Genomic DNA, 18,435 nt, shown 5'->3' with positions numbered 1-18,435 from the left:
ATGTACTGCAGCATCACTCAGCAGCCTTGTGAGAGTGGGACACTTAGCATAGCAACCTAGGATCCGCTGACAACGTCCGTCACATGTCCACACTTTTCATGGGATGTTCATTGTACTTACCAAGTTCTATGAGAAATCTTTCACTCGTAGCTTTCTTCTTGAAGCTAAACAGCCCTGCACTTGCTCAACCCTTTGTTCCGAAAAGACTCGAGCCAAGGAACGAGCTCAGCACATCGACCTCATCCTTATGCAAGATGCGACCATCATTCAAACACATCACAGTATCCTTACATACTGTGCCTTTTCAATGTGAGAAATCTTCAATCAACTACAATCTAGAGACCAACCCGACATTCCACAGACTAGCAGAGGTACCAAACGCGTGACTGAGCATTCGTCCATCGTGAACGGCGTGTGTATGAAAGTCACAGACTCATCGATGTCAGTAAACACTGCAACGAGCGGTGCTGGCGTTTTCCGCAAGAAAGCTTGGAGAAAGCCATTGGAAACATACTTTTGGGGTTTCGAAGTTGGGAATGAGAGATAGATTCTGAGAGAATGTTTCAGCGAGGTGAATGATAAGAGGAGAAGGCTGTACGAGTATTTTGTTCGTCTGTAGGGTGCTGGGAGTGTAGAGTTGGTGGCTGCTGCCATCTCGGACAGTACATGTTTGCGAACAAAAGAGGACAATTGATGGAACAGAAATGTCATACACTGTTACTGTCTGGGCCTGGTCGACCCGCTGTCAATAGGCTTAACGCTCACTACACGAACCTTCATCTGAGCGGACATGACTCGCGCATGGCAGTGACTGTGCCGCAAGGGTGCACCTCCTTCACTTGGCGGAGTCAATAACGTCAAGCACTACTCGAATCTTCTTTTTTACATCCAAATGCTTCAGTTCGAGTCCTGTCGCCATTATCCCCAGTCTGGACAACCAATCTACTCGGTCAGCAATGGCAACCACATCTGCCTTAGGAGAGGAACGGACCTATCATACTACGCATTCTGTTTACGTCTTACCTAACGAGTGAGTCTATGAAAAGCAAAGTATAAAAACAATGTACTCATTGGCTTCGAGTGATCAAGAGCATCGGAGACTTCAAGCGGCGTCCGAGCGCATCCGCGAGCTTCTCGATGAGAAGATTTTCCACGCTCCTCTCGATTCGGTTTCTATCCACAGAGTGATCTATATGGGTTGTGAAATAGGTGCCATAACTGACGAACTCGGCACCACGTACTCCAAAGCAAAGATTTGCGGCGTCAATCTGTCTCCCGTCCCTGCTCTCCGTCTGCAATTGAAGAATATCGAGTACATCCAGGGCGGCATCATGGAACTTGCGGCTACAGAAAAAAACGACCGTCTGACAAAGGATACCTTTGACTACATATTCTCGAAGTTCCTGATGGGTGTTATCACAGACTGGAAGAAATATATCGAGCTATGTCTTGGTTTGGCAAGGCCTGGTGTAAGTCACACCCCTCCCCGAGCTGTCTTGGGTTATTGATGGATATGGCCAGGCCTGGATCGAAATTCAAGAGCCAGATATGGCTTACTTCTTGTCATCTTCTTCTGGGAACGCATATGATGCGATCCCGTGGTCTTGAGCCACGAATCGGCACTCTTCTTGGAGAGTACTTCGAGGGTGCAGGTATGCACGAGATTCGGGTCGAGCGTTATGTGCTTCCCTTTGGGACATGGGAGGGCATGACGGATGCACAAAGATGCATGGCCTTAATTTCATGAGGCTTTTGTAAGAGATGATGCCCCGGTCTTGATACGAACCCTAGGGAGTACAGGTTCCATTCGCAGCGAAGAGGTCGATAAGGTCATTGACGACCTAAAGCTTCTGTGGAGAGATTTGAGGGTAACAGGGAGCATGGACAGGTATATGTAGTGTATGAACGGAAATCACAGGTTGGGTAGCACGTATGAACATACTGGACAAAAGATAAGAGCTTTGTTGTATCCTAGCTTCCCCCGCATCATTCCATCAATTCAGCATGAGCGAAAATCAGTCAAAAAAGATACATACAACAGCGGATGTTCACTAGTGGTCACCCACTTGACTACTAATCCGCCGGTGCGTTGCTTAAATAGGGCTGAGCGAACGGGGAGTCTCGTTGTCTCCTGGCCGCTCACCACAAATACCCTTAATTCTACCGTATCCGGTAATGGTGTTGCGGGGTTCGAGCGAAGAGGGCGCGTGAACTAGCACTGATTACAGAAACTTGAGTGCGGTGAAGACTGGCTTGGCGTAGTGGAAGTCGTACCAAAGGTACGAAAACCCTAGTGCCCGAGTTATACAGTATTTCCAAACATCTATCCGTGACGAAATCGTTGCAGCAACAGAATCACGAAGAACAAAATGAGTGGAACCCTAACATGTAGTAACAGAATCCCATTTGGATCATTGAGGCGCACGAATAGGAGCCGGATTTCTCAGGTCTGGCAGCTCAGCGTTGACAAGGCTCCTGACATCTGATAGCTCAGTACTAATCGGGCTTCGAGAGCTTGGCAGTTCTGCGCTCATGTAGTGTTGATTCATCTGCTGATGTGCTTGTGAAGGCTCTAGAACTGGTGGATGATAGGTTTGTGGGTATGCCGGGCCGCTGTGATATGTGCAGTCGCCGTTGTTGAGAGGCGGAGATTGGTAGTAGTTCCGTTCACCATTCCAAGACACAGGTGGAGGCGGGGGTGAGGCTTGAGGCGAGTATGCAGGCGTTGGGCTCACCGAGAAGGGTCTGTTGCTGCCATCTGCGATCGCATATGTGGCAGCCGGTTTTTGAGCCATGCCCAGACCTTCTAGTTCGGACGCTCTGTTGTTGTGAATCTGTTTGATTTGGCTGTGAGTTTGCTTAAGGCGCCCGGACCGGAGGCAAGAGAAGACAACGACCACTAGCGCACCAAGCGCAACAACACCACCTATAGTCCCGCCTGCCATGGCGCCAACGTTCAGATTTTCAGTCTTTGGCTGGGATGTCGGCGCTGATATGGACGTTGCTGATGTTACTGGGATTGATTGCGTTGGTTTTCGCGGTGGGTCGTAGTTCTCATTTGTGAAAAACGCGCCCAGTGAGGGCTTAGCCCAGCCTTGCACTGGTGCAGTATTTGTGGCAGAGCCATTCTCGCTGCAATTCAATTAGCCTCAGACATGACCTTTGGAGCACACGAGACACATACTTTCCACCAACCAGTGAAACAATGTTCTCAGGTATTCGGTACCCGTTGATATCGTTTCTGAGCGCCCACCACCATTGAGCGCCTTGCTTGTCCGGATTGACCTCCATAGTTTCTTGTCCTAGAAGCAGCCCGCATTGCGAACCGATCTTTGGCTCAACGCATTGGGGTTCATCGTCATTGAATAAGCCACCCATACTGAGCATCTGGGGAAATTCTCGAACGACGTTGCAGGTTGACCATCCCCTACCTCGAGTGTAATGAGGAAGTTCAGCCTTGGTGGGCCAGATCTGAGCGTGTTAATAATCTACACATCCTTGATGATGCCTTAACATGATACTCACCATAGTCCACTGAAATAATGGGAGTGTTAGAATGTACACTTCGTCGACTCCCCGCCCGTCCGGTCCGATTCCGCCAAACATGTAGCTTGCAATGTCAGTGATGGATTCCCTACAGTGTCATCATCTTGGCCTTACAAATTAAAAGAGGATCGACCATTGGCCCAGGTGACACCTGCGCACGCCCCTTTCCTGGGCTGAGGCACATCTCCGGTAGTAGTCTGCTTGAACCATTCGCCATTGTTGATGTCATACATTTGAATTTCCTGGCCCAGAGTTACTCATGAATTTGTGCTCAAATTTCCACGTTACTTACACTCATGTTCGCCTGTAGACTATTAGTGGTGTTGCTAGCTTGTGATTTCATCTGGACTTACAAATACCATCTCTCCATTGGGATTCGTCTGTAGACCTCCAAAATATACCAACATACCTGCTTGCGAAACTGGTATATAGTGAAGCGATCCTTCAGCTCATGGAGTCGTACCTGTCATTTGATTGTACCAAGCCTGTGTATTCATGTCGAACGACACCAGTGAGCTCATCATTAGAGGGTTTGTCTTTCCCCAGCTCGGTACAGTCTTGTTATTCAGGTAGTCTCCATAGTAGTATCCAATTCCTTTCGCGTAATCGATTGTACCGGATCCAAAAGCCGGCCACGAGATATCAGATTGAATCTGCGTTGTCTGCTTCCAGGTGTTGTCGAGGACGTCGAAGTACCAGAATTTAGTGAACGGCTTGACATCAGTGACCTCAATGTACTCGCCACCATAGAGGTAAAACATTTTGTTCACATTGTCAGCCCAAAGAAAGCCACCGCTCACGGAAGGAACCTCCACATCCTGCCCAAAGTCAGTGCGTTCACAGTACCCTACGAGGAATGATACCATGATGTACTTTTCTCAGATCCTTGTACTGCTTAGGAAAAGCAGTTGCCTCATCAGTCTCCAGGACGTTCTCCCAAAGCAACCGATAGTCTGTGATAATTATCAACTGAGGGCTCATCTACTACGAGGGTTATGCACCTACTTTGCTGCGCGACACTGTTGTTACCAACCGAATTTCCGTAGTACACCTTTCAGCCGTCAATGTAGAGCTTGTCATCTATGATAGCTATCTGATGCTGGTGGCGCCGGCAGAAGTCCTCGATAGGGTCTTGTTGTTGAGTAGCTACTGGATAAATTACGCTCAGCAAGAGTAGGAGCAGCCTCATCCTCGATCGAACAGATTATTTCTGTTTGTCTGGCAGCACACGTTTTCAAGCTGGGCAGCGGGTGGGGTATGGATCGGTAGCATGTGTACTAAACGGGGCTTCACCAGGTATTAGCAGTCGCGACGGATAGCCTTGCTCGTAGTCGGTCTAGCATATTAGAGCCACTTTCTCGCCCCCGTTGTCCAGCACGGCAGACGCAGGTCATCGTACGTGCTACCATCCTTGACGTGTTGGACGCGATTGATTCGAAGGAAGGCTGGCCATCAACAACGTTTGTTGGCTTGGCATCTGAGTGCCCAGGGATCTTCATCGTGTATGGACTACTGGCCATGCCATGTCGTATTTTCGGGCCATCGACCACCAGATACGACACTTCCCTGCATCGGTATCTTGCACTACAGTGTGGTTGCACGTGCGTCAGATGGTTCTGGAGCTGTGTCGATCCATTGTACCCGACACTGGATCCAGGATTCCATCGAATGTTTCGCCTCGTGGAGTACCTTCTTTTTGCATTACAAAATCGTCCTAGTTTGCCCCAGAGACATCCATTCGGGTCCATATTTCACCCAAACAACAAATCAACACAACAATCTTTGAGAGGAGTAGTGGAGCACATGTTCTCTATGTCGGCGGGGCCGCAAGGCTGATTTTAAGGCGAGCCATCTCGTGATGTAGGTCAGAGCATCTGCAGGGAATGCATGTCAGCGTTGGCAGGAATCTAATTTCAGTCAGCGAAATGTCCTGGCCTCTTTTGAAAAGCCACACATAACCGTTGCAGGCGTTGCAGGCCTGCCATTTGTACTGTCGCCCACAGTACAATGCCACAATTCCCAGTTTCAACAATGGAAAAACTTTTCCTGATACAGGTAATTAGCTCCCCTGTGAGGTACGTTATCCAAATTATTTATATAGAGTGGCTGTTCGGCCGCTGGGTGTGGTGTAGGTGCGCAGCTTGCGTGCAGGCTTAGGTGCAACAGCATTACTACAAGTACCTGCAGCACTACGCTTTTGCTTCTTTTTAGTGTAGGAGCTTGTAAAGCTGTGCGCTTGTGCTTATTAGGCAATCAGGAGGCTTTTTAAGTGTTGTGAGCTTCTTTCTCCTCACGTCTTTGCTCTTTATAAGCATCAATAGCAGCGTGCTCTTGCTTATGCTCCTACCTCTGTATCTCTTAGTTATTAGGAACTATTTCAAGTAGTATTGGATTGTTATAGGATTGAAAGTACAAGTATATTGCAGGTTGTGCCCTGTGCTCCCACGGCGTCCATTAGCATATGAAGCGCTGAAGACTGCGGTAGCAGCGAAAAATGTGATGTGAAGCAGAGTGACACACAAGCGTATTCCTATCAGTGCATATGGCGCAGCTCTCTACTGGCAGCTGCCAAACAGCTTTCAAGGTGTGCTGAACTACTGCATCATCGCGAAAGACCGGGCGGGCGGCAATGTCAAGGGATTCCGAGCTATGGCCCTTTAGAGATGGCGGCAATCCGCTCCCAAGCATTCGTTCGGCGAGCCGCGCTAATTTATCTGGGGTGTTCGGTCATCACTCAACACGACACTACGCCGGAGAGCACAGCTCCAGACACCGCCCTCGCCCATTGCGCCGCGACACCTCGCTCCCAGCACTCAGCATTGACGGCCAGCCGGTTGCCTTGCATGGACGATCCATTCAACTCATAACAACAGCTTCTGCTTCGACCCCGAACTCGCCAGCCTGTCAACATTTGCGCCGTGCGATACCGATGAGCTCGACAGAAGCTTTTACCTCCCTCCTGCCTCCGGTGAACGTGCAGCTGCTCGAGTCGCGGACTTTAATCGAGCGTCGAATACCTTTCTTTGAGGTGTTTACAGAAGGCTGAGGACAGCAACCCGCCTAAAGTACCGCAACCATGTCTGTTGCGCCAGCTCAGCCAGGGACGGGCGCAAACGTACGTTAGACAACAAAATCCAGCTTCCAAACGCCATCTCACGCGCAATCGCAGCCTCTCGGCGCACCAGACCCCACAGCACTCCAGAGGGCACGGGTAATCCTCGCACAGCCAGTCGTTGCTTCCTTCGTAGCTGGGGGTGTCGCCGGCGCCGTTTCTCGAACCGTCGTTTCGCCGCTCGAGCGCCTCAAGATCCTCTTCCAAATTCAGAGCGTCGGCCGCGAAGAATACAAGATGTCAGTACCCAAAGCGCTGGCAAAGATGTGGAGGGAAGAGGGCTGGAGAGGATTCATGGCCGGCAATGGAACGAATTGCATACGCATTGTGCCCTACTCTGCAGTACAATTCAGCGCATACAACGTGTACAAGAGGGTAAGCAGCCCCCTTTCGCCGCGTGTAGCTTAGTACTCTCGATTGTCTGGCCGGACATTTGAAGGAGTCCTCAGACGGACACAGCTGATGGCTGTGTACGTGAAGATGAAGAAGTTCGCACAGAATTTGGCAGCGCTCGAGGACCCCCAGCAGGACATCGCCGACGCCTGTTGCTTCGATGACGAGGGTACAACCGCGATTCGATAGCTAACAACTTCAGTTCTTCGAAAGCGAACCAGGTGCCCCACTAGGCGCATATCAGCGACTCCTCTGCGGTGGTCTGGCTGGTATCACATCCGTCTCTTTCACATACCCACTCGACATCGTCCGCACGCGTTTATCAATTCAATCTGCATCGTTCTCGAGTCTCCAGAAAGAGGAAGGCAAGAAGCTTCCAGGCATGTGGACGCTTCTGGTGAACATGTACAAGACCGAAGGAGGCCTCCCCGCCCTATATCGAGGCATTCTGCCCACCGTTGCCGGTGTCGCACCATATGTCGGTTTGAACTTTATGGTATATGAGCTTGCGCGCACACAATTTACGCCTGAAGGCCAGAAAGACCCCGGCGCTATCGGCAAACTGGGAGCCGGTGCTGTCTCCGGCGCCGTTGCGCAAACCATCACGTACCCCTTCGATGTCTTGCGACGACGATTCCAGATCAACACCATGAGTGGCATGGGCTACAAATATGCGGGTGTCGGTGACGCGATAAAGCAGATCGTCATGACGGAAGGCATCAAAGGCCTGTATAAGGGCATTGTACCCAACCTACTTAAGGTGGCGCCTAGCATGGCGAGTAGCTGGCTTAGCTTCGAGATGACAAGAGACATGCTCATGGGATCATGGAATTCCGAGTTCTTATGAGGTGCATGAGACCCGGCATTCGCATCCAACGTTGTTGCTCCAACAGACACGATTTCGATAACAACTTTCTCGTCGCGACGCGAGAACAGGCAATGTCTGTTATAACGAGCGGAGACTCATTGTACAGTGCGCAAAGAACATGGACGGACATCACCATTTGACTTTGAAGCGACGGCGTTGGCGTTCAGCTGGTATCTAGCATACATCCGTTCCAACCCTCATTGTAGGTAGACGAAGGGGTGAGGGGGGGATGGGCTTGTAACAACATAGTTTGGTCGACACCGCAAAAAACACATTTATACAGTCCGCATTTAAATACCACAGGAGTAGCTCAGTCCAATTTGAAGAACTGTAAGCGTGAATTGACAGGGCCGTCACACGCGTTACATGTGCTTTTGTTTGTTTGAGACCCGGCATTCATCTAAGCGTCTACTGTCACAATACCACACTAATCCTTCCCATTGAAAGATCGTCTACAGGGGTGGGCTCTTTGGTCAAGCCAAGCGAGGACGCTAAGATTCGCGTCCCTGGCCTCGATTATCGAATCTGGACGCAGCCAAACTAAACCTCGACGCGCGACCATGTTCAGTGCTCAGAACAACAACGGTGTAGAAACACAGCTTTGTACAGCAGTCAACAATGCGATAAGAGCACGCAATGCCGCGGAGCTCGCGTCGATTGTTCTTCTCGAGCCACCGTTCCCACCTATCTACCAGGAGCTCATTCAGTCTTTGCAAAGCAGCTATTCACAGAATGCGAACAACTCTGAAAGTCGGCTTGATCAGCTAGTGCGAAAAGTCGTCACAGAGACAGCCGAGTATGAAGATGAGCAGGGCAAGCCAGTCCAGGGCTGGAATGCCATGGTCACCTTCCTCGTGGGATGGATGACCTTCCTGAGAGACATGGATCTGTCCAATCTATTGCATACCTACCAAGGCCTGAAAGACTTGCAGGAGTAAGTGGCTTTGAAAGCGAATCACGCTCCCGCTGACCAAGACAAGACAAGCAAACAGCGCTTTGACTCACCCAATCAAAGGTGTGTTGATCCTACCAACGATCGTCAACTATGCCAGAATCTTCGCACGAGTCGCACTAGGCCTTGACAAGCATCCAGAACTCATTCAGCATCTACTGACCTCGAATGACGAGGGATCGCGAGAGTCGTTGTCAGAGAAGGCAGCTAACGTGGTTCGAGCCGCATTCACTCAGTGTTTGAATGATCGAGTTGGTACTCAAGACAAGAAGCTTGGGATCTACAAGATGGCGAACATCTGCCTGAAGATCCTCTTCCAAGCCGACAAACCCGAAAGCTGCGAGACCATCTTCAAAAACATCACCAACTCGTCACCACCGCTGCACATGTATCCCAGGCCAGAACAGGTTACCTACCTTTACTATCTCGGACGCTACCACTTTGCTAATACGGACTTCTACGCGGCGCGACTGGTTCTCGATCATGCATACGATCTAAGTTCGAAGTCGCCGCAATTCGTCAAACAAAGACGCCTCGTACTCATCTACCTCATCGCCTCCAATCTGATCCTTGGACGCCTTCCTACGCAACACATCTATGCGCTACCTGAAGCGGAAGGCCTCAGGGATACGTTTGACCCTATCGCGAAGGCAATCAAATCTGGCAATCTTGAGAAGTTCCGGCGAATTACAAACCCCGATCTGTCAGGCAAGAACGCGGGTTGGCTTATGAAGTTCCGCATCTTCTACCAGATCGGGAACTACTGCGAAGTCTTAGTGTGGCGGTCGCTCTTCAGGGCAATTTACAGAAAAACAGGCCAGGAAGGTAGGCAAGACGGTGGCATGAATACTAGCAAGGCAGCAGTTCTTGATATCAATCTCGTTCATACAGCATTCTCAATCCTCGAGGCACGCGCGAAGATCAAGAACGAGGCTATGGCGCAGCAAGGCGCCATCCCCGGGCAACGCAATTTCGGTCATATCTTCCAGGACTACGCGTCAGTGTCGAGATCTTCGTATGTTGACCCTGACTTTGCCGGGGTCGACGGCATTGAGCCATACAATCACGAGGTGGACGTGGCCGAAGTTGAATGTATAGCAGCTGCTCTCATAACACAGGGCTTCGTGGCGGGCTACATCGATCATGCATCAGGACGCTTGGCTCTCTCAGGTTCGAGGAAGCCTGGCGGTGCGTCATTGCACGGCTTCCCAGTACCATTTGAAGTCATCAAGAGCAAAAACAATGACAACGTTCTCGGATGGAAAAGGGACGCTGGAGGCAGTATGCAAGGGCAGGTCATTCGCATGAGTGGGGCTAAAGCAGCAGGAGAGTAAGAAAGTCGAGCTTTATACCCATGTTGAACACCACCAAATGCACAGACAAAGCGATGGAAGCCCCACCCAGTACACAAGTTCCGTCGTATATTTATCCGCCTGTTCAGGCCGACTCAAAGACAAGTCGGGGACATGTATCACTGATCGTCAACAAACAAAGACGATTGTGTTGTTCCGCATACAACGGAACCTCGGTTTCCTCCGGCGCCCTAAACCGACATAAGGACTCTCTGCATCATGTTCTGTCGACGAAAGGTCAGTACAGAATTGGTAAGAGCAGCTGCAGTGGCGTGGGAATTGTACTTGGCAGGCGCCTTTCGCTCCAACACTTCACAATGAAGCATTTGAGAGCAAATCCCAGGCAAGTTGCTGCAATGACACATATGATGCCGAGTGATTCGAAGACCTCCTCGGATTAATGACTCCCCTGTTGCGCAGAAGTCGTGTCAAGTAGTGCGCTCGCTGCCAATGTCTCAAGTGGTGTAGTAGGCGCCATGGGCAGGCTGCGTGTTGGAAATGAAAATGTGTTGGATTTTTGATCAGAGGCAAATGGCCAATACGAAGGGACTCAAAGGAGTGTGGAACGAGGCCCAGCCTCGAAGTGAAATCTAGAAGCACGGGTTGATTGGATCATCATGTACGATCGTGGAAACTTCAGAGGTTGCATACTACTCCTCGTTCACTTCCCCTCTTCGGTCACTGCATCTTTGATAGCGTTACGAGTGGCGCATTTCTACTTGTATGGCGGCGCAGCATTCGGGTGCGGGCAGTAATATTCAAGTGTGCAAGATCGTCTGATTTTTCCAATCGCAGACTTCCATAGCACCACAGCTTTGATGTGACCAACCAGCTCTTGCATGATCAGACATTCGTTGACGGGGAGATACTGGTGATCCTCTCGCGATATAGCTCATCTGACTGCAGTAATACTTCATTACGACCTGCCTCATGCACCAGAAGGAGAGCGAACCACTTGTCAAGTTCTGTGCGGACACTGTCTTTCCACTCACAAAACGTACTGTTAGAATGTCGTCTCGAACAGCAGATGACAACATCCGAGTCCGTAGGATATTAGGCGGTATGAATGTACACGGAGGATCTCTTTTATCTTCTACTTCACCAGTTGGTCGACGTCGAGCTACGTGTGCTAGCAGGCTAAGCCTTCAGCTACCCAGGAGGTACTCAAGGCATTTTAATCTGCAGTCAATCTAGCCCTTTCTTCACTGTCCTCGCGTCGATTTGTCATGGGTTCGTACCACCACCGTTGCATTTTCCACAAAGCTCTTGCTGGACTCATGGGCATGGTTCGATGGCGAATTCGTATCGAGCGAGTGTACTGAAATAACTCAAAAATTTCGATCAGACTGGAGCAACTCAGAGTTGAAAATTTCAGGTTGTAGACTGAAACACAGACTCCATACTGCATGGCAACGATGCCTGAATATGTTTATCTTTCTACACATATAGCCCTTCAACCCTTCTACAGCGCGGTCACGCCCGCGATCAAGCCAAACTTGTTCGAGAGATGACTGCATCGACTGATGAAAGAGAACAACACATGCCAGAATCAGAGGCTGTCCAGAAAACTCGGGCACCTATAACTGCGAACCGATTCCCAGCCCGAACTCTGACTCGCCATACTGCTTGATTACGACAAGAAACAAGATGTCTCTTATCTCGTGTGGTACAGCGACAGACCCACCTCTTTGCGGTGCGTGGCCTGAGCTTGGGATCTTCACCTACTCAGGTTGTCACAACATGATGTACTGCTCTTTGGAGTGTTATGAAAACGATCGGAAGCTCCACGAGCTATTCTGCACGTAATTCTCAGACTTTCAAGAGGAGCACTGCTCGAGCCGCGGCCGTCGTCGTGACATCTTGTTCCCTCAAGACGAAGATCGCCCCCGGTTTGTGTGATTGAAGTACGAGGGTGATCCAACTTTCATGAACGCCAGAACTCGAGCAGCTCGTTGCCACCCCTCATAACGTTGTCCACTTCGACTGTCACCGTGAACTTGGTCGTCAATATGAAAGCGGTCTGTAGATCTAGTGCAACACACTAGGCAGTACGAAGCCATTATATCGGAGTCTCGAAGCGCTCCTCGATCAGTATACCCGGATGGAATGTCGAAGCCCCTTCGTTTGCATGGCAGCTCTCAAAGGTAGATACTCGGCCCATATATTGCCATGCGACCTAGACACTACATCCCTCGCGGCACACGTAGCCTGTCTACATTTTCGAGCGAAGTACGGCGGACCCTATGAACTCCAGGCCAGTGGCGTCGGAGATGGACATGATCCGCTGTAGAGAACAAGCAGAAAGTGTGATGCAGGGTGCTGGCCTTGTTTTGGACCGTAACAACAAAACGATGGCTTGTTACGGTTAGTAAGATGAGATGTTGAATAGTAGATCGTTTTCGCGAATGATGCCTTGCATATCCGATACAGTCAAATCAAACGGGTATCCGTCCCAAGTCACGTAGCCCATAAACGCCGAATACCAAAAATCACCCTCTCATCTTGCGCTTACTTCTTCTCACCGCCCAGGTACTCAACAACATCTCCACATCTCTCCAGCCGTGCTCTTGTCTCAGGCAAGCCCTTGTTCAGCCTCCCCAAGCCCTCAACCGCCCTCTCCCAGTTCTTTCTGACCTCCTCGTCCCTCGCAATCTCGATATCCAGCGCATCCTCCTCACTCAAAGCTTGCGCCTTCTCCACCTCGCCTCTTCTCTGCTCCTCCAAGATGTGTGCTTCTTGCTGGAACCGCTCCTCGAATTGTTTTGCGCTTTTCTTCGCTGTCTCGCGGCGATGTTTCGATATGTTCGCAACCAACTTGTCTCGCTTCTCAACTTCTTTGGCAAGTTTGACTCTCAACTTCTCGTCAAATGCCTCAAACTCCTCCTCCTCGACGCCCTGCACGTCCTCAGCTACAACGCCCTCCATCTCGTCCTCTTCTCCAAAGCCACCGCCTCGGCTCTGCGCAACGACGTCCAGACCATTGATAGTGATGTTGTTCCGCAGTCCGGCAAGGACTTGCGCGACGAAGGCGTCGACCAGCACTTCGGTTTGTGCGCGCAGGTCGTCGGCGTTGTCTGAGGGTTGTGCGGGTAGATGGAGGTCTAGTTTTTGGCGCGCAGCGGTACGGATTTGTGACGTGAGGTAGGAGAGATCGCTAGGCGATTGAAGCTCGATCTTGCGGTGCTCGGATTGCATTGCGTGTTTGTGTTGGTCGGCGTGGGTGCGCGTCGTGCGCTGGAGATCGCAGGTCGAGGTGCGCTTAAGTCGAATGCTGAGTCCAGGTGTGTGGGAGATGGCAATGCGCAAAGTTGTGCCAGCAGTGTGGCAGTGTCGGTGGACTATGGAATGCGTGATGACCTGGTCTTTGTTTTGGTGTTGTTTGTGCCGGGAGATCAACGCGCGCCTTTCGCGCTAAAGACAAGCAGAGGCGGGGCTGCCGCGTGCACACACCTGTGCAAGGGGAGTTGCAGTGAGGCTTGATTACGAGACACATCAGCATTGATCTGGCAGTTTGCACAAAGCTTGGGTTGTATCTGGTACATTGCATGGTTCTACTGATATGTACATAGAACCGCGCATGTAGGTACGCCTTTCCGGCGACTCCCCAAGCCTAAACGCCTGCAGCCCTTATGATACCCGTCCATAGATGCCCCATATCCCATCAAAGATTGTGTATACGCCTGTAGATTCCCTTCTCGGACGCCTCCGCCCAATGTATGACGGTGTGGTGCTCGGCCTTAAGATGCCGGGAACATGTTCTTCATCTCCTCATCTGTCACCACGATATCCTCAACAGGGTCCTGTCGGCGCTCGAGGTCATCGAAGTGGAAGTCGGCGTAGCTGGGCAGGAACATCTCTGTTGTATCGTTAGCGCTCGCCCCTCAACCATAGATCAACCCATCTCATGCGAGACCAAGATGACGTGCCGCAGGTAGTGTGGGCACATACCCTGATTCCAGTCAAAACCCTGGCTGGTCTTGATGCAGGTGATCAGCCTGGGGAACTCAGCATCTCCTACGTTCACAACTGTGTGCTCGGCTTTCGAGAATGATGCAGCTGCTCATTATCAGCCTTCCGTCTACCATGATGGCCTTATCGCTCTATCGATACGGTGACGATAAGATAAGAGCTCCGCGCGGCATCACACCAGACTGGAAGGAGACGACGTACACATGAGACTCGGCCTCCTCGTCTTGTTCGCTGACCGTGGGCTCGCAGCCTCGAAGCTACCGTATGAAGACTGCGGATAGCTCGACGAGCTGCTACCGACTGACATGGACTCGCTCGCGTGCTCGAGCTGCTTATTCTTGCGCTTGGGGATAGCAATAGAGGACGACATGTTTGCAATTTGATATAAGTAATGCTGGTAAACCCTTTCACGGGATTTCAGAGAGACTGAGGGTGTGTGGGTATCATGGAGAAGAAGAGAGTCGAGGCGCGAGGTTCAAGTCGCAGCCTCGAGGAGTCAGATGCGAGACATCCAATCGGGCGGCGCGACTGCCTGGCGATCGCCACGCTAGTCGACGTGCGTGTGACAGGCACGGAAGGGACCATGGTGCGATATGATGCTGTCTGTTATCGTGAGACGTTGTGATTATGCAAATCCTTCCAGGCGCCGAGGGAAGCCGCTGCCCGGAATCAAGGTGGTCGTGTCTACGATTATGCGACCATCACAGTATCTGTTGTGTTGGTGACACTCTGGGGCGACTGACGTAGCATGACCGGAACCTTGTTACTACCGCCGAGCTCAAGTCAACATCACATACGAGACAAAGAGCACTTGCACAATCAAAAATTCCATTACCTCGATACAAGACTGAATCCGATCATTGAATTATCCCATCACATCATACATATCGCTCGTATAACAAAAGAACACACAATCGGTCCTGCCGAAGCATAATTTCGACATTGACAATTCCGCCCGCTATCAAACCCCCAATCATGTAACAAGCGTACAGAGCGAGCGTGGAGAAAGATAAAGTAAAGCAGCGCTAGTGCGGAATTGCGACACTATCTGTCCGAAGCCCGCTGCCTCATCTTATGATAGTGCTGTCTGAGTCTCTTCATCGACTCTTGCAATCTACTGAAAGAGATCTGGTAGTGTCACCACCTCGGGGTATACCAACAAGACCAGTGCAAAACCCAAGAACTCCGCAGCGCCGTAGGAATAGAAGAATTAAGTACGTCGGAGAGAGCGTCAAACGGCGGTAACAACATAGCAAAAACCGGGGGTATCATAGTGTCTTCGTGAAAGCTCGCGTGACGGGACGAGACGAGTCTACCATCCCTTCTTTCGCGCGAACCGCCTGTTGAGGAGGACCAGCACCTTCGAAACGTTGAACTGGACGTACTCCAGATCCAGGTCCTCTTGGTTGTCCTTCTGCATCTCAAGCAGATCGTCCAGCTTCAAGTCCAGCTCCAAAAGACCGCGGTTACGGCCCTTGTAGTGTAACGATATGACAAATGTGCCCGGTAATGGACTTGTGAAGTTGAAGTAGATGTTCGCCCGCCGGTTCTCCGGGACATTGCTCTTCTGGATGACACCTTCCTTTTCCAGCTGTTGATGGGTGAATTTGTAAGGCCCCAGTACCTGATGTTTCTGCTGCTTCCTTGTCTTGCCCTCGGACTGGCTTCGCACGTTGTGCAGGTAGGACTTGTAAGTCTCCAACTGACCAACCAAGTAGTTGTTGTGGTCGCGTATCGTCCGATACACTTCCTCGAGCTTTCTTGTCTCATCGATCGTCTTTTCTTTCATCGAACCCAGATGTACGAGCTCCTGCTCAACCTCGTCTCTGAGCAGTGAGAATCCATCCTCTTTGTCGATGACGCCCAGGTCTTGCAGCTGACTCAATAGCTCCATACTGCGAATACCCTTCTTCACCATGACCGAGTCATTCTTGGTCGTTGCTGCGGCCTCGGCAATCCTATCAAGCCTCAATGGTCTCCGAGTGACCGAGGTACTTGGAGGCAGCGATCGAAGGATCAACACGAAAGTGCTCTTGGCTTCCATGAAAAAGATCTCCTCTTGCGTGATGTCGAGTGCTGCAGTAAGATCGTCAAGTGGCGTCTCCCACTTGCTAAACAACGGCAGATTGATAGCCCTGTTCTCTTTGCGTGGAAGTTGAGCCGGTGCTGGCCCAAGCTCTTGCAAGATCACACCAAGATGCGAGCTGTCGTCTCTTGCCTGAAGCAAGTCAGTAACCTTATCTTTGGCGTCATCCCTTCGCGCAAGCTTTGAGCTTACCAACTCCGTCGCATGCCTCTCCAGCAATTGATGCGTTGCATAGACTTCGTTGAGCGTGATGGAGAGTTCAAGATCTCTCTTCGACAATGCGACGTAGTTGTCCATCTCCAAGGTCTCATAGAAGTCCTGTACTTCGCACAGATCGAGGAGGAATTTGTTGATGCGATCCTTGTTTTGGTGGACGAAAGGCTGGAGCTTAGCCATGTACGGTTCCTTCGCATATGATGGCTTGTTGGCCAGGTTCTGCAGCATTTTCGCAATGTAGGTAAGCGTGCGCTTCGGGTTCTCAGCAGGCGTTGCGTCGATGAGCATGTAAGATCTTGGCGTGACGATGGCAGGGTTGATGAAACGCAGGAAGAAAAAGCCACCAATAAGTGTGCAGATAGTCTGGTCCTGCGCATCCGGGTATTTGCGTCGTGACAAACTGCGGATCTGCTTGCAGATCCAACGGATACCATATGGTGTCTCCTCAAGACCCTTGATGATAGTCGAGAGGAAGTTGTTCGCAATCTCCATGAGCATGTTCACGCGTGGCGCAATGATCTGTTGAACCTTCTCGTTCTCTGCAGCCTGCTCAGCTGTGACACCCTTTGGAAGGTGTGCTGGCAATTGCCCCTGCTCCTCAAGTTCGAAAACCATCTTCTCGTAGACCTTCAAGGGGTTGATTTCCAGATCGAGGTCCTTCAGCTCAATCAAGGAATTGATGCTGTCCTGCAGCACAACCTTCAGATAGCTCTGACCAGGTCCTCTTCGTGTATATGTAGTCATCATTCGAGACACTGGTGTGTTGGCACGCAGCAGCGAGCTGTAGTCTGGCGTATTGTCGAATTGGTACGTGAGCACGGACTGATTGCGAGGTTAGTCGGAGAAGATGACGGGCTGAATGTGCATCGTACCTGGAACATAGTCAAGAGCAAGTGCTCTTCACGGCTCTCGTATTGGTTTCCGTAGATTGTAAACATGACTGTCTGGAGCAGCGCGTCAATCTCGGCCATTGACACCAGTCGGCAGAGGTGGGCAATGTGTCGTGGTTCAGATTGGAGCAGGAACAGCAGATTGCCATATCTCTGTGTCTTCTCATCGTTGGGGAACGATCCTTCTTGCAGTTCGAGTCCGTCTTCGAGGTGGCTGGCGACTTCGTTTTGCTATCTCAAGGTCAGTGTCTGTACTACGCGCTCAGTGGAAGAATCATGCCTACCTCTTCCAAAGCCATACGGTTCTGGATAAGCAATGCTATCCGCGAGTCGAGGTAGCGAACGTCTTTCTCGAGTACAAAGTTCTTCTTCGACTGGGACGAGATCTTGGATTTTAGCTCCCGCAGTATCTTCTGGGCTGCCAGTTGTCAGTCAGCTTTCGAGCAGCCGTAGGAGCACAACGCACCTCTGGCTAGATCGTCTTCGATCTCAAGTTCCTTATCCTTGGCTGACATGGACAGGTACAGCGCCGTGACCGAGTACCGCTTCGACTGGCGCACTGACCGCGACCCATCGTGGGATGACATTGTGTTCTGGCGCGAGACCGGGACGAAGGAGGAAGTGGTGGATGAGGTCGAGGCCCGAGAGGGGGCATGCAGCATTGAGACAGCCATGTCGACGAGCTGCTAAGACGACGGGCGGCGAAAGGGTGCAGTAGGCGGTTGCACGAGTCGCTGGGCGTCGACGGGAAGGAAGTCGACACTCAGGCACGTGTGCGACTCTGTGCTGAGCGCAGTAACACCCAGCGCAGCGGTGCTCTGTTTGGGAGGCAGGCGGGCAGACAGGCGGGCAGACAGGCGGGCAGGGCTCGCTGTACGCGCAAAGGTGCCGCAGCGGAGATGTCCGTCCAGCGAGGCTGTCGAGGCGCTGTGGTGAGCGTCTGTGAGCGTCTGTCGCGATCGTGTGTGACAGGTGTCAGCGACAGCAGGCGTCGGACGTCGGGCGTCAGGCGTAAGGGTCCCGAGGCGTGGCGGCGAAGGGGTGCGGGCAG

The 18,435-nt window shown here is 51.3% G+C and overlaps 8 protein-coding genes across 8 annotated transcripts; 4 read left to right on the top strand and 4 right to left on the bottom strand.

Annotated features, from left to right (window-relative positions):
• Positions 1–1,061: 1,061 nt before the first annotated feature.
• On the top strand, positions 1,062–1,608 carry M421DRAFT_2200 (uncharacterized protein; the record flags this gene model as incomplete). The annotated part of the gene is made up of 2 exons (XM_033588303.1): positions 1,062–1,469; positions 1,522–1,608. The coding sequence occupies 2 exons, from the start codon at positions 1,062–1,064 to the stop codon at positions 1,606–1,608; spliced, it is 495 nt and encodes a 164-aa protein (XP_033451784.1).
• An 803-nt stretch (positions 1,609–2,411) lies between these two features.
• On the bottom strand, positions 2,412–4,412 carry M421DRAFT_89835 (uncharacterized protein; the record flags this gene model as incomplete). Its single annotated transcript, XM_033597801.1, has 7 exons — positions 2,412–3,132; positions 3,185–3,427; positions 3,526–3,534; positions 3,661–3,788; positions 3,839–3,850; positions 3,900–3,967; positions 4,010–4,412. The coding sequence occupies 7 exons, from the start codon at positions 4,410–4,412 to the stop codon at positions 2,412–2,414; spliced, it is 1,584 nt and encodes a 527-aa protein (XP_033451783.1).
• A 1,867-nt stretch (positions 4,413–6,279) lies between these two features.
• M421DRAFT_417303 (ADP,ATP carrier protein) lies at positions 6,280–8,272 on the top strand. The gene is made up of 3 exons (XM_033591405.1): positions 6,280–6,661; positions 6,716–7,033; positions 7,254–8,272. Exons 1-3 carry the CDS (start codon positions 6,623–6,625, stop codon positions 7,896–7,898), a joined length of 1,002 nt encoding a protein of 333 aa, XP_033451782.1. The 5' UTR covers positions 6,280–6,622; the 3' UTR covers positions 7,899–8,272.
• A 193-nt stretch (positions 8,273–8,465) lies between these two features.
• Positions 8,466–10,310, top strand: M421DRAFT_314310 (uncharacterized protein). The gene is made up of 2 exons (XM_033589241.1): positions 8,466–8,853; positions 8,900–10,310. Exons 1-2 carry the CDS (start codon positions 8,480–8,482, stop codon positions 10,203–10,205), a joined length of 1,680 nt encoding a protein of 559 aa, XP_033451781.1. The 5' UTR covers positions 8,466–8,479; the 3' UTR covers positions 10,206–10,310.
• A 1,485-nt stretch (positions 10,311–11,795) lies between these two features.
• M421DRAFT_314203 (uncharacterized protein) lies at positions 11,796–12,060 on the top strand. The gene has a single exon (XM_033589238.1). It carries the CDS (start codon positions 11,871–11,873, stop codon positions 12,027–12,029), a length of 159 nt encoding a protein of 52 aa, XP_033451780.1. The 5' UTR covers positions 11,796–11,870; the 3' UTR covers positions 12,030–12,060.
• Positions 12,061–12,507: 447 nt separating this feature from the next.
• Positions 12,508–13,883, bottom strand: M421DRAFT_314248 (uncharacterized protein). Its single transcript, XM_033589240.1, has one exon. The coding sequence runs from the start codon at positions 13,416–13,418 to the stop codon at positions 12,732–12,734; it is 687 nt and encodes a 228-aa protein (XP_033451779.1). The 5' UTR covers positions 13,419–13,883; the 3' UTR covers positions 12,508–12,731.
• On the bottom strand, positions 13,690–14,840 carry M421DRAFT_314235 (uncharacterized protein). The gene is made up of 3 exons (XM_033589239.1): positions 14,394–14,840; positions 14,172–14,279; positions 13,690–14,079 (listed from the first exon to the last, which is right to left on the bottom strand). Exons 1-3 carry the CDS (start codon positions 14,560–14,562, stop codon positions 13,961–13,963), a joined length of 396 nt encoding a protein of 131 aa, XP_033451778.1. The 5' UTR covers positions 14,563–14,840; the 3' UTR covers positions 13,690–13,960.
• Positions 14,841–15,504: 664 nt separating this feature from the next.
• Positions 15,505–17,971, bottom strand: M421DRAFT_2194 (Rho GTPase activation protein; the record flags this gene model as incomplete). The annotated part of the gene is made up of 5 exons (XM_033588300.1): positions 15,505–16,410; positions 16,471–17,316; positions 17,367–17,615; positions 17,669–17,802; positions 17,851–17,971. The coding sequence occupies 5 exons, from the start codon at positions 17,969–17,971 to the stop codon at positions 15,505–15,507; spliced, it is 2,256 nt and encodes a 751-aa protein (XP_033451777.1).
• Positions 17,972–18,435: the final 464 nt, after the last annotated feature.

This window comes from Didymella exigua, assembly GCF_010094145.1.
Source record: "Didymella exigua CBS 183.55 unplaced genomic scaffold M421scaffold_5, whole genome shotgun sequence".
NCBI classification, from domain to species: Eukaryota; Fungi; Ascomycota; class Dothideomycetes; order Pleosporales; family Didymellaceae; genus Didymella; species Didymella exigua.
This window is presented reverse-complemented; position numbering and strand designations above follow the sequence as displayed.

Coding starts and splice junctions, on each gene's coding strand:
- M421DRAFT_314203 (XM_033589238.1), top strand. CDS start 11,871: ATGTCTCTTATCTCGTGTGGTACAGCGACAGACCCACCTCTTTGCGGT.
- M421DRAFT_314248 (XM_033589240.1), bottom strand. CDS start 13,418: ATGCAATCCGAGCACCGCAAGATCGAGCTTCAATCGCCTAGCGATCTC.
- M421DRAFT_314310 (XM_033589241.1), top strand. CDS start 8,480: ATGTTCAGTGCTCAGAACAACAACGGTGTAGAAACACAGCTTTGTACA. Junction 8,854..8,899: donor GGCCTGAAAGACTTGCAGGA/GTAAGTGGCTTT, acceptor GACCAAGACAAG/ACAAGCAAACAGCGCTTTGA.
- M421DRAFT_417303 (XM_033591405.1), top strand. CDS start 6,623: ATGTCTGTTGCGCCAGCTCAGCCAGGGACGGGCGCAAAC. Junction 6,662..6,715: donor AGCCAGGGACGGGCGCAAAC/GTACGTTAGACA, acceptor GCGCAATCGCAG/CCTCTCGGCGCACCAGACCC. Junction 7,034..7,253: donor CATACAACGTGTACAAGAGG/GTAAGCAGCCCC, acceptor TAACAACTTCAG/TTCTTCGAAAGCGAACCAGG.
- M421DRAFT_314235 (XM_033589239.1), bottom strand. CDS start 14,562: ATGTCGTCCTCTATTGCTATCCCCAAGCGCAAGAATAAGCAGCTCGAG. Junction 14,280..14,393: donor GAGGAGGCCGAGTCTCATGT/GTACGTCGTCTC, acceptor GATAATGAGCAG/CTGCATCATTCTCGAAAGCC. Junction 14,080..14,171: donor GGGTTTTGACTGGAATCAGG/GTATGTGCCCAC, acceptor ACGATACAACAG/AGATGTTCCTGCCCAGCTAC.